General features: G+C 36.5%; 1 protein-coding gene across 1 annotated transcript in view; it reads left to right on the top strand.

Annotated features, from left to right (window-relative positions):
- Nucleotides 1–12,290: 12,290 nt before the first annotated feature.
- The window catches only part of LOC148945093 (uncharacterized), a 49,589-nt gene continuing 48,482 nt past the window's right edge, over nucleotides 12,291–13,397 (top strand). Inside the window, exon 1 of the mRNA XM_089099609.1 lies at nucleotides 12,291–12,449. Within this exon, the coding sequence (XP_088955735.1) occupies nucleotides 12,381–12,449 (69 nt within the window). The 5' untranslated portion in view covers nucleotides 12,291–12,380. The remainder of the gene's footprint in view (nucleotides 12,450–13,397) is intronic.

Here is a 13,397-nt window from a genome sequence, read left to right as displayed (position 1 = left end):
TACTCATGAGGGATATTATGCCTTTATCTCACAACAGTGCCTTGGCCAAACGTCAGGTTTTGGCACTAGAGATCATTCGAACACCAATTCGAAGTAAATTACTGCGAGAAGCAATCTCCATTACTGCGCATGTGAAATGCAGTGGCTTGAGTTGGGAAGGGGGAAGGATTGCATGCGAGTCCCTGTATTTACCGTCTCTTCTAGGTTATGAAAAGCACCTTTTTGGGGGTATCTTCATTGAAATTCGTCTCTTTATATTTTCATCGAAATAAAATGACAATCCCCCCCCCCCACACACACACACATTTTTGTGAATTGACGCCATTGAAAGCTAAATTGATTGAGTAAACTGCCTCGCTTGATGGCCTCATATCTTATCTGTGATTACATTTACAATTATTTCAGTAACTGAAAAATCCTTTATGTAGTGTGAACTGAATTAATACCTTAATTCTGTAACTGAAGATATAGGGGAGGGGGTAAAATCTTGTAGGGAGGCAATGTTACAAGGGCCCCAATTTGAAAAATCTGGGGAGGGGTAATGTGACAAGCTCGCCAATAATTTACCAAATTGACAAATTTATTTTTAAGAAAGAGTGAAAGACAGAAAAAACAAGGAATGAGGTCACCAGGAACAATATGGGAGTCAGGATATTGAAGATACCTACTTTCAACTGGACAAGTAATGTTTGAAGGATTGGATAATTTTAAATCTTATATCACCCAAATCAAAACGAACGGATCTTTTTTTACGGCAGACGTGCATTATTCGAACAATCAATAAGCACAAATTTAGAAATGACCTTGGTGAGAATTGTCAAGCAACGCTTTGCTATGACTCAAAATTTCCACTTTAAGGGGGCAATTCGTATAGTGGAAGCACTGGTTATTTCTAAAAACAAACTTGGCAAAACTCACTGTCTTACTTTTAGTGTCTCCTGCTGTTGAATGATTGATTCTGGAGTTTTTTGTTGATAATATGCAGGTAGTGTGGCAAGTTATTCTATTTTCATCATTACTTCTGCGTCTTTGACTTTCTTTTTCACTTAAAATTGGGCTCTGAATGAAATCCATGAACATGTTGCTGGTTTGGTTACACATTGATTTTGGTTACGCTTATGAGTTCTATTTAAAAGTAAACTTGATGGGACTCTATGTCTATCCCAAGGTATATTATGTATATCCAAGGTATTTTATGGGTGTCACATGATCGATCGTGAGATCAGTTATAAGTTAGTGAAACAGATTACTCTACTTTCAGCACATGGAAGAGATAACGATTCTAAAGAAAAAGTATCTTTAATTTAAAGTAGCAGTTTAAATTTAAAGTTCTTGCTAGCCCTGGTGTCTAGGGTGGCTGCTCTTTGTGGCATTTCACTTTTTTAAATTCCTTGGTAATATTTATATCAAATAGTCTTTCATTATTTGAGATGTCCTTTTCTCTCCTCTGTATAATTTATGTAAGGGTTTCTAAAGATTTTCGAACCAAAAAAATTTATTCATTTAATACTTATGTGGATAATCGAGTCATTGAAAAATTTGTTACCGTTCTGACACTCCATGTGTTGGTACAATAAAGATAGGAAAGCAGAGACCACATTATATAAATAATAGATATATTATCCCACTATATAATCTATATACAGTGGCAGAGACAAGCTATGATGCTTTCACACAATGTCGTAATGCCTGCTGGGCAGCGCCAAGTAGACTCGAGCTCTGCATAGAATTTTAAATCAAGTTAAGTAAAAATCAACATTTTTCTTGTAAGTCTTCAGGGGTGAATTTCCAGCATTTTATATTGGGGGGGGGGGGCAAGAGGGGTCCATATCCGGATAGTCAAGGGGCATGGGATATATGACAACTGTTTTCTTCACATGGGGGTAACTGCTCCCCCTTTCTTCCCAAAAAAAGACGCCCTTGTAAGTGTTCCTTTGGATCAGGAATACATGAATCGCTAAAAGTACAGGGATTAGATATTTCGACAAAAATCGACAAGCTTTTGTTAAAATCCCAAAAAGGTAGAGAATTTTTCGTTGATTTTTCTTCAAATCGTACCCGTGTTTAAATAGTACTGATATTCATCAGAGGTACTTTATTTTCCGATTTCCTAGCCTTAGTTTTGTTGGAATGATATATAATTTCGTTTATCGCTGTTTTTACTTCTGATATTGTATTTTATCTAAATTTTTGTTTTTTCCTTTATTATTTATTCGTTTATAACAGCATTCTTTATGTTCTAAAGTGGGTAAAAGTGAATTATTATTATTATTTTTGTAGCAACAAAATGAAATATGGATGAACAATTAATAAACTTTGAAAATAGATTAATAAACTCTTTGTTTATTAATGAATAAACCGAATGACATAAGTCCCTGGCCGTGGAGGCTATTAATGTCATTCGGTGACTTGTGTCCACGGCCAGGGACTTGTGTCATTCGGTTTAGTCATTAATAAATAAAAAGTTGATTAATCTATTTAATAAGTCTTATAAACTTTTAGTTTTTAATCTGGTTTTGCATTAATGTCATTCTAATAAAATGTTGATACGTAACGCGAAAAGTAATGTTCCTGTCGGTTTAAGATGAAATAAATTTTGGACGAGTTTTGGTAAATGGTAGTATTGATTCTAAAATAATGGGTTGAAATCTTTTGAAACCATAAAATGCTTATTCGGCAATCTTTGAAAGGCTCAAGGAAAGAGAAATCCGAAGCTGAGGTGTTAACACAAGTAATTTGGTAAAATTATTTCGATACCTATATGTGAAAACAGCTTTTCGTTCTGTGTGTTATTTGAGTTTAATCTTCCACTGCGTTTTACGAATATTCATGTTCGATTTTGCATGGACTGTTTGCCGCTTCAAGAAAATTTTCGGTTGCTTATGATCATAAATAGAGCATGGAGTATTACCCTCTCTGTGAGTTTGGGGAAGATGGTATTATAGTCTACTCAGCTACAGAGTGACCAGATAGGATGCATTTGCACGATTTTGGCGCTTTTTTTGACGTGTTTGTGCACAATTTTTTTTTAATCGATGCATTTGCGGGGGGAGGGAAGCGTTCATTTGGTAAATTTTCACAAAAATGGAGCTTTCGGCGCATTTTCACTTTTACAGTGGCGCAACTTTAAATCAAACATCTGGCAACACCGTTGAGCTAAACCTGTTAACGTAATCATGCTGCCAATGCACTGAAAATTGTGACAGAACATTGGATGAGGCGCCACCAGAAAACTCTGGTCACTGTGCGTCAATATCATAGAGATCAAAGGTCAAATTATAGATATAAAAGAAGAACAGAGCCCAGATTCTGTAAAACCTGGCCCTATTTCACTTTTAATAGGGAATACGAATGGAATAAATAGCAAAAGCTGTCTTTTCAAGACTTGGTCAGACCCTCGAGAAATAGTCAGTTTATTCAATTGGTCATTTTGATATAAAAACATATCAAACATTTTTCTATGCATTTTTGTTACTTTTTTAAGAGCCGGACAGAAATTTCACGGGGGGGGGGGCTCAAATCCAGTAACCTTCCTCCCCTAAATACTTCCAGTTATTATTTTTTTCACCCCTGCTTTTTTTCAGACCCGGATCTGCTAAAGTTGAACTCACCCCTAGCGAAGGTGACCCAGTGAAGCCAAATTCAGGGTTTAAGATTACAGCTGGTGAAAACATGACGAAGTTCAGACAGGTATGTCTTTTCTAAAAGAAATCCAGTGTTTTGAAACCCTACTGGAAGTAGGTAGTGTTAGCTACACCTAGAAACATTGTTTTGACTTATAGTAATGATAGTTTGACAGATGATCTACTAAAATAAAAAAAATATATGACATTCTAAGTTTGAAAATTTATAATTTCTTTATCAACAATATAGCCATCCAATTTTTAATTGCTCAAAGAGCATGTTATCAACCGCCTGTAACTGTAAACTGGCAATAAAAGTTTGCTGATTATTATGATGTAAAACGCCAATGAGACAGTGCTGGTTAAATGGTAGCCCGCCGGTAACTGGTAAATTACCGTGCATTTGCTATGGGTATTTTAAAATTGCGTCATTTCACTGATTTTATCATTTTAGTGCTCATCTAAGTGATGATTCTGATGTAAAGTAATCTGAAAATTCTTTTCTCCAATCTCTAAGTAAAAAATCTAAATATTATTTCTGGTATTTCTAGTATACGTTATTTTTGTAGAAAATTTAGGTTGTTTGCTCATTTTAGAAATATTATTTCTATCCTGCTACTACAAGGTTATAACTATCGTTTGTGGGAAGCGTACAGAATTTTTAAAACCCTGTAAAAATAACAATCTAATAAATTGTGTGACCCTTTATATATACAAAACATTGGCAAAGAGCACAAGAAAGCCTTAAAAATCAGGGGAAAATAGGCGAACAAGCTAAAGTTAGGGAGAAAAATAACGTCCTTCTGTTTTGATCGCCCCCAGATAATTTGGTTCTCAAGATAAATAGGTAAATAGCTAAAGAAAATATAAATAGCTAAAGAAAATAGGCGAAGAAGCTAAAGATAGGGAGAAAAATAACGCCCTTCTATTTTGGTTGCCCCCAGATAATTTGGTTCTCATCCACCCCCTCGTGAAAATGGTGCCTCCGTTCTAGTGGGGACCTAAATAATAGCAAAATTGTAAACATATTTTGATGCACTGAAAACTATAGGAAAATAAAACCGTGGAAACAAAACATAAAAATTTTTTTTAAACCCATTGAGGCTTAACTATATATCAAACAGTTCGTGGTAACGAGCTGCAAGTAAGTAGCGACCCGGCTCAATAGTAACCGAAATTCAAAAAAACTGAATTTTGATACCAATAGATACATAAAGAAAATTAGCTTATCATTCTGAATCCAAATATATAAGATTCGTTATGAAAACTCGTCTGAGAGAATTTGGCTGATTTTTGAAATAGGGAGAAACACACCCTAAAATTCAAGGAATCTTAATAAAAATGACACCATCAGATTCATCATACCAGAGAATCCTACTTTTTAAGTGATCAAAAGATTGGAGGGCAACTGGTCCCCCTCCCACGCCCTTTTTTCAAATTTTTCTGATCAAGATTTTGAGATAACCATTTTGTTCAGTATCAAACAGTTCGTGGTACCGAACTGTAAGTAAGGAGCAACCCGGCTCAATGGTAACTGAAACTCTAGAAAATGGGTTTTTGATACCAATAGATACATCAATAGAATCAGATTTCAATGCTGATTTCAAATATATAACTTTCATCAAGTTTAGTGCTACCCATCAAAAGTTAAGCGCCTGAGAAATTTTGGCTGATTTTCAAAAAAAGGGAGAAAGACCCCCTCAAAGTTATAGAACCTTTTTTTTTTTTTTTTTCCAGGGGTGATCGTATCGACCCCGTGGTCCTAGAATATCGTGGTGGGGCTCATTGGAACGGAAATTATAAGTTTTAGTGCCCTTTTTAAGTGACCAAAAAATGGAGGGCAACTAGGCCCCCTCCCACGCTTATTTTTTTCCCAAAGTCACCCGATCAAAATTTTGAGATAGCCATTTTGTTCAGTATGGTCAAAAATATGATAAATATGTCTTTTAGGATGACTTAATCCCCCGAAGTCCCCAGGGGAAGGGCTAAAAGTTATGAACTTTACCCAATGTTAACATATAGTATTGGTTATTGGGAAATATACATAAGTTTTCCGGAGGTTTTTTTTCTGGTAGTGGGGGGTGGGTCGGGGGTTATGGTCGGAGGATCTGTCCATGAAGGAAGTTTTCATGGGGGAAGGGAAATTGCCATGAAGGGAGCGCCGGACTTGCCAGCATTATTTATTGGTTATTGGGAAGTATACAGAAATTTTCAGGAAGGATTTTGTTCTGGAGGGGGGGGGGCTAGAGGAGGGGGTTACTCTGGAGAATCTTTCCAAGGAGGATGTTTCTTTGGTGTAAGGGAAATTTCTATGAAGGGGTCGCCAGATTTCCAAGCATTATTTAAAAAAAGATCAGAAATTAAATAAAAAAAAAACTAGTTTTTTCAACTGAAAGTAAGAAGCAACATTAGAAATTAAAACGAACAGAAATTAAAACGTATATGAGGGGGTTCTCCCCCAAGTCAATACCTCGCTCTTTACGCTAAAGTTTTTTTTAGTGCTTTCAAAAGAGCTATCTACTCTAATTAAACGGCCTTTGTGATTAGTAGTAATGTATATAAAGCTTTCAATTACACATAAAAATATACATTGAAATTGCTGTTGTTTTCAATTACACATGAAAATATACATTGAAATTGCTGTTGTTTTCAATTACACATGAAAATATACATTGGAATTGCGCCTCTAGGAATTAGGTCAACCAGACAGGTTTCTGGTGGGTATAGTCTGGTTTGGTGGGTATAATCTGGTTTGGTGGGTATAATCTGGTTTGATGGGTATAATCTGGTTTGGTTTTTCAAAGAGAGTGAGTATGTTATTTGCTTGCGAGTATAGGAATTCCCATGTTATTTGCTTGCGTGTATAGGAATTCCCTTGTTATTTTCTTGCAATTATAGGAATTCCCATGTTATTTGCTTGCGTGTATAGGAATTCCCATGTTATTTGCTTGGCCAAACAACAACAGATCGATTGACCTTGACACACACACATTAGACTCGATTGATAATCCTTGAATAAATTATGTCCCCCATCGATTATGTAAATCACCCCTCATGTCATTCGCACGTGGCCAAACAACAACAGATCTATTGACCTTGACACACACTCATAAGACTCTATCGATAATCATTGAATAAATTATGTCCCCCATCGATTATGTAAATCACCCCTCGTGTCATTCGCACGTGGACAAACAACAACAGATCGATTGACCTTGACCCCCATTGGACTCGATCGATAATCCTTGAATAAATTATGCAAAAAAAGTTGTAGGTGGCAGCAGGGGTGCGTGATCGCGCTGGTACCCCCCCTTCTACTCTCTCCTTAGTCAATACCACGCTCTTTACATTAAAAGTTAAAAAAAAATTTGATTCACAAACCCCTGAATCACAAAGGCCGTTTAATTAGAATAGATAGCTCTTTTGAAAGCAATAAAAAAACTGTAGCGTAAAGAGCGTGGTTTGGACTTGGGGGAGACCCCCCTCACATACGTTATAATTTCTGTTCGTTTTAAGTTCTAATGTTGCTTCTTACTTTCTCAGTTGAAAAAACTTGTTTTTTTTATTTAATTTCTGATCGTTTTTTAAATATTGTTTGGAAATCCGGGGCCCCCTTCATAGAAATGTCCTTTACCCCAAAGAAACATCCTCCACGGAAAGATTCTCCAGAGTCACCCCCTCCTCTGGCCTCCCCCCGCCAGAAAAAAATCCTTCCTGAAAATGTCTGTATATTTTCCAATAACCAATAAATAATGCTGGCAAGTCCGGCACCCCCTTCATGGCATTTTCCCTTCCCCCATGAAAACTTCCTTCATGGACAGATCTTCCAACATAGCCCCCGACTCACCCTTCTCACAACTTTGACTTTCTCACAACTCTTTTTTTAAACAATAAAAACTTTAGCGTAAAGATCGAGGCGTTGAGGAGGGCACAGCCCCTTTCATATACGGAATAATTTCTGTTCGTTTTAAGATTTAATGTCGCTCCTTACTTTCACTTTAAAAATTTTTTTTTTATTTAAAGGCTGCGAAAGCGGGGGTTTGGGGGGGGGGCGGCAGTCCCCCCCAACTGTGCCTCCTAATCCCTGTACGTTTTAAGGTTCGACCTTGTAACACAGCCTCATTAACTCTTTAGAAAACGTAGTTTTGTTCAAATAATTTCTGCACGTTTTTGTACTGTTTATTACTTATTATTGCTTGACTAACTGTTAGATGATTGTGTATTATTCTTTTTTTTCTCGACAGGGTGTTTTAAGGGTCGACCTTGTAACTCAGCCTCTTTAACTCTTTAGAAAACGTAATTGTTTTCAAATAATTTAAAAAAGAAACTGAGTTTCTTTTTTAAAATTTAAATTCAGTATATAAAAAATTATATCTAACGGTGAATCGAACCCGGGTTTTCCGCCTGACGGCCAGGAGTCTCAATCGCTGCACTAAAGAGACATAATTGTAATTGTTTTTTAGTAAGGGGAATCTTTTTGACGCAAGCAAAACTTGATATTTGGTTTTTGGAAAACAGGGAAGGAGTGATAAGATTGAGCTGAAATTTCGAGGATAAGCTACCCCCCCAGGAAAGCTTATCCTCTAAATTTCAGCCCGATCAGACAACGTTAAAGGGGGGTTGTGGTGGGAAAAATTAGCATGGGCTATTATAGGAAAACGAGGTTTTTCGTAAATGTAAATTCGGGGGATAATTTTTTCGGTCTGAAAATATCAAAAGGCCCTAACAGGTCGAATTCTGCTTCGAATGAGTCCTCATTCACCCGGATCCGTTGCCAACTGTGGCCTGTAGGCGTGGCTAAGAAAAAAAAAGAAATGAATTTTAAGTGGCTATATTTGGTTTACTTTCAGTTTAAAAAAAAAATTTCTTAAACGAACGAATCTTAAAACGAACAGAAATTATTCCGTATATGAAAGGGGCTGTGCCCTCCTCAACGCCTCGCTCTTTACGCTAAAGTTTGACTTCCTCACAACTTTTTTTTCTAAACAATAAAAACTTTAGCGTAAAGAGCGAGGCGTTGAGGAGGGCACAGCCCCTTTCATATACGGAATAATTTCTGTTCGTTTTAAGATTTAATGTCGCTCCTTACTTTCAGTTTAAAAATTTTTTTTTTATTTAAAGGCTGCGAAAGTGGGGGGTTTGGTGGGCGGCAGCCCCCCAACTGTGCCTCCCAATCCCTGTACGTTTTAATGTTCGACCTTGTAACTCAGCCTCTTTAACTCTTTAGAAAACGTAGTTTTTTTCAAATAATTTCTGAACGTTTTTGTAAAGTTTATTACTTATTATTGCTTGACTAACTGTTAGATGATTGTGTATTATTCTTTTCTTTCTCGACAGGGTGTTTTAAGGGTCGACCTTGTAACTCAGCCTCTAACTCTTTAGAAAACGTAATTTTTTTCAAATAATTTAAAAAAGAAACTGAGTTTCTTTTTTAAAATTTAAATTCAGTGCAAAAAAAATTTCTCTAACGGTGAATTGAACCCGGGTTTTCCGGGTGACAGTCAGGAGTCTCAACCGCTGCACTAAACAGACATAATTTTAATTGTTTTTTAGTAAATGGAATCTTTTTTTGACGAAAGCAAAACTTGATATATGGTTTTTGGAAAACAGGGAAGGAGTGATCGGATTGAGCTGAAATTTCGAGGATAAGTTCCCGGGCCCTAGGAAAGCTTAACCTCTAAATTTCAGCTCAATCGGACAACGTCAAAGGGGGGCTGTGGTGGGTGGGTCGAAACTTCCGGCCGAGTTTACCCCATGAAGATAAAGTCGGACGAGGATGAAATTTTGCACGTTTCTTAGTTTGAGCTTGAGCTACAAAATGCGATCTCCGCCATCTCTCTGCGGCCTCTAGGACCTGAAATCGCTTAACATTGTGGTGGGTCGCCTCTTTATAGAGGCACAAGTGTGCCTCCTTGATAAAGTCGGAGGGGGGTGAAATTTTGCACGTTTCTTAGTTTGAGCTTGGGCTACAAAATGCGATTACCGCTGTCTCTCTGCGACCGCTATGACCGGAAGTCGCTTGCGGGCTCTTATGGGAAAACGAGCCCGCGTTTTCGCGGGCTAGCCCCCTTATAGCGGGTTCTTATAGGAAAACGAGGTTTTTCGTACATGTAAATTCGGGGGATAATATTTTTGGTCTGAAAATACCAAAAGGCCCTAACAGGTCGAATTTTGCTTCGAATGAGTCCTCAGTCACACCGACCAGTTGCCAACTGTGGCCTGTAGGCGTGTATAAGAAAAAAAAGAGGTTTTTCGTAATTGTGAATTCAGGGGATAATTTTTTCGGTCTGAAAATATCAATAGTCCCTAACAAATCAAAGTCTGCTTTAAATGAGTCCTCAGTCACCCAGATCAGTGTCCTGTAGGCGTGGCTAAGAAAAAAAAAAGAAAGGAAGTTTCAATGGCTATATTTGGTTTTTTGAAAACAGGGAAGGAGTGATCGGATTGAGCTGAAATTTCGAGGATAAGCTCCCGGGCCCTAGGAAAGCTTAACCTCTAAATTTCAGCCCAATCGGACAACGTTAAAGGGGGGCTGTGGTGTGAGGGTCGAAACTTCCGGCGCTAAAGTTTGACTTTCTCACAACTCTTTTTTTTAAACAATAAAAACTTTAGCGTAAAGAGCGAGGCGTTGAGGAGGGCACAGCCCCTTTCATATACGGAATAATTTCTGTTCGTTTTAAAATTTAATGTCGCTCCTTACTTTCACTTTAAAAAACTTTTTTATTTATTTAAAGGCTGCGAAAGCGGGGGTTTGGGGGGCGGCAGCCCCCAACTGTGCCTCCTAATCCCTGTTCGTTTTAAGGTTCGACCTTGTAACTCAGCCTCTTTAACTCTTTAGAAAACGTAGTTTTTTTCAAATAATTTCTGCACGTTTTTGTACAGTTTATTACTTATTATTGCTTGACTAACTGTTAGATGATTGTGTATTATTCTTTTTTTCTCGACAGGGTGTTTTAAGGGTCGACCTTGTAACTCAGCCTCTTTAACTCCTTAGAAAACGCAATTGTTTTCAAATAATTTAAAAAAGAAACTGAGTTTCTTTTTAAAATTTAAATTCAGTATATAAAAAATTTCTTCATCTTTAGTTCATTTATTCATCTATATAAATATCTTTTATCTTTATGTGTGACGTGATTATTTATTTTAATTTCTGCTTGTTTTGAGTTTCAATTATTCATTGATAGCTATTCATGTTCGTTTTAAGACTGAATTAATAGAGGACTCTATTTCTGATTGTCTTAGGTTTTAATTTGGCCCTTTACTTTTCTTTGAAAAACGTCTTTTTTTCATTTTTTTTAAAATCAATATTTCAAAGGTTTGAAGCTTCAAATACATCAGTTCCACTGGTGAAGAAGACTCAGATTGATAATAAACATGCCGAATATACGATATTTCAGGGAATAAAATGGCATACTTGTATTTGAGGTGTAACGAAGTTACGAATTCCAAAAAATTCTTTGCTACTACTGTTAAAATCTGCAAATACAAATGGGTTTTATATAGGTACTGAAATTGAATTTAAAAACAAAATTGAAATAGATTTGAAATTTAAGAAGGGTGGAAAATAAGGTTAAGTTGTTATTACAGAAAGGGTGCAAGTCAAATTATGTTTATTAGAAGACTAATACTATCCCGTACCAGCTAGCAGCTGGTAGATTACGTTATCTTTTATAAAAAATTAAACTTAAAACAAAGAAAATGACTAAAATAAAGAAATAAAGCCTAAAACAAGCAGAAGTTGAAATGAACAATGAGGTCAAACCTAAAACAAACAGGAACGACCACATTTGCACGCTGTGTTACCACCCCTTCAACTCCAAAAAGCCTAGACTGTCCTTCTCATTTTATTGAAGAAAATAAAAGACCTTGATCCTTTTTATTAAGATTTAACAATACATCATTTTCTTTAATTATCTCAATGTGTAAACAATGGATTATGAACAGTCATCTGGACAGCGAACAGATCCGCTAATCTGGACAGATTAAACATACACAGAAAATAAAGTAGGAGAAGAACAACTAACTAAGACGAAGGCGAAAGATGGACTGCCGTTCCAAGTATACACTTGGCCCCGACTCACTTATATCGGAAGTCCCAGTGATTGGCTGTTCACTGGCCTGAGAATAAAAAGTTCACGCGATAAGCTTTGGCACTCCCAGAAGACCCCCTAGAGAAGCTATTGTTGACTTATACATTGCTAACTCTGTTAGTAACGAGACACCAGGAAAAGGCTTCTCGAATTTATGTTTCAAATACTTTACACAAGCACCAAAAATATGTTCTCCAGTGTATATTTAGCTTGATCTTTCTGTGTCAAGAGACAATTATTATCGAGCTAAGTTGTCACATAGACTTACTGATTAGCACTGAAGGGCTAAATAGTTGTCAATTGAAGCCTATAATCTGAACCAAAGACGAAGGGATTACTACCAGGGCTTGGAAGATAACTTGCTATCTTAAATTTGAGCCTGCTGTATTGAAAATTAATATGGAGGTAAAAAAAGGGAACCACTCAACTAAATATTTAACTTTTCCCTCTCTAGGCCTACCAGACTTTAAATAAAATATAATTTTATTTAAACTAGAATGCACATACAACTGTTACATATGAAACTTGTTATAGTAAAAAAAAAAAATTTTTTGAATTCTTTTTCATTACAGAGGGAAAGCTGCTTCTTCTGACATCCAATCTTACTGCTAGATTTTGGACAGGATCATTATAGCTTTTTGAAAATGCGGAAAGTGTGTCACCAGAAATGGCATTATGTGACATATGTCTGCCATCTGCAAGTGGATGTATGTCAGTTATCCCAGAAAAGTCTCAGGTCAGGAATAAAATTGTCCTATGTGTCTCTGATGAGGAGTTATTTTAATAATACATAATCTGGATTGTAATTAAAAACGCAAATTTCAACGTCTTTCTCACAACTCTTTTTTTTTAAACAATAAAAACTTTAGCGTAAAGAGCGAGGCGTTGAGGAGGGCACAGCCCCTTTCATATACGGAATAATTTCTGTTATTTTTAAGTTTTATTGTCGCTCCTTAATTTCACTTTAAAAAACTTTTTTTATTATATACAGGCGACAACCGCGGGGTGTTTTGAGGGCGGCAACCCCCCAAAATTGACTCTTCATCCCGGGACGTTTTAAGGTTTGACCATTTAGATCAGCCTATTCAACTCGTTATAAAACGTAGTTTTTTTCAAATAATTTCTTCACGGTTTTGTACAGTTTATTACTTATTAGTGCTTGACTATCTGTTAGATGAGTGTGCATTATTCTTTTTTTTCTCGACAGGGTGTTTTAAGGGTCGACCTTGTAACTCAGCCTCTTTAACTCCTTAGAAAACGTAATTGTTTTCAAATAATTTAAAAAAGAAACTGAGTTTCTTTTTTAAAATTTAAATTCAGTATATAAAAAATTTTATCTAATTGTGACTCAAACCCGGGTGTTCCGCCTGACAGCCAGAAGTCTCAATCGCTGCACTAAAGACACATAATTGTGATTGTTTTTTAGTAAGGGGAATCTTTTTGACGTAAGCAAAACTTGATATTTGGTTTTTGGAAAACAGGGAAGGAGTGATAAGATTGAGCTGAAGTTTCGAGGATAAGCTACCAGGCCCCAGGAAAGCTTATCCTCTAAATTTCAGCCCGATCAGACATCGTTAAAGGGGTTGTGGTGGGAAAAATTAACATGGGCTATTATAGGAAAACGAGGTTTTTCGTAAATGTAAATTCGGGGGATAATTTTTTCGGTCTGAAAACATCAAAAGGC

The sequence above is a fragment of the Artemia sp. Qi Xiang Cuo genome, chromosome 13 (assembly GCF_049724085.1).
Source record: "Artemia sp. Qi Xiang Cuo chromosome 13, ASM4972408v1, whole genome shotgun sequence".
NCBI lineage: Eukaryota > Metazoa > Arthropoda > Branchiopoda > Anostraca > Artemiidae > Artemia > Artemia sp. Qi Xiang Cuo.
The sequence above is the reverse complement of the archived record's forward strand: the minus strand, read 5'-3'. Positions and strand labels throughout refer to the sequence as shown.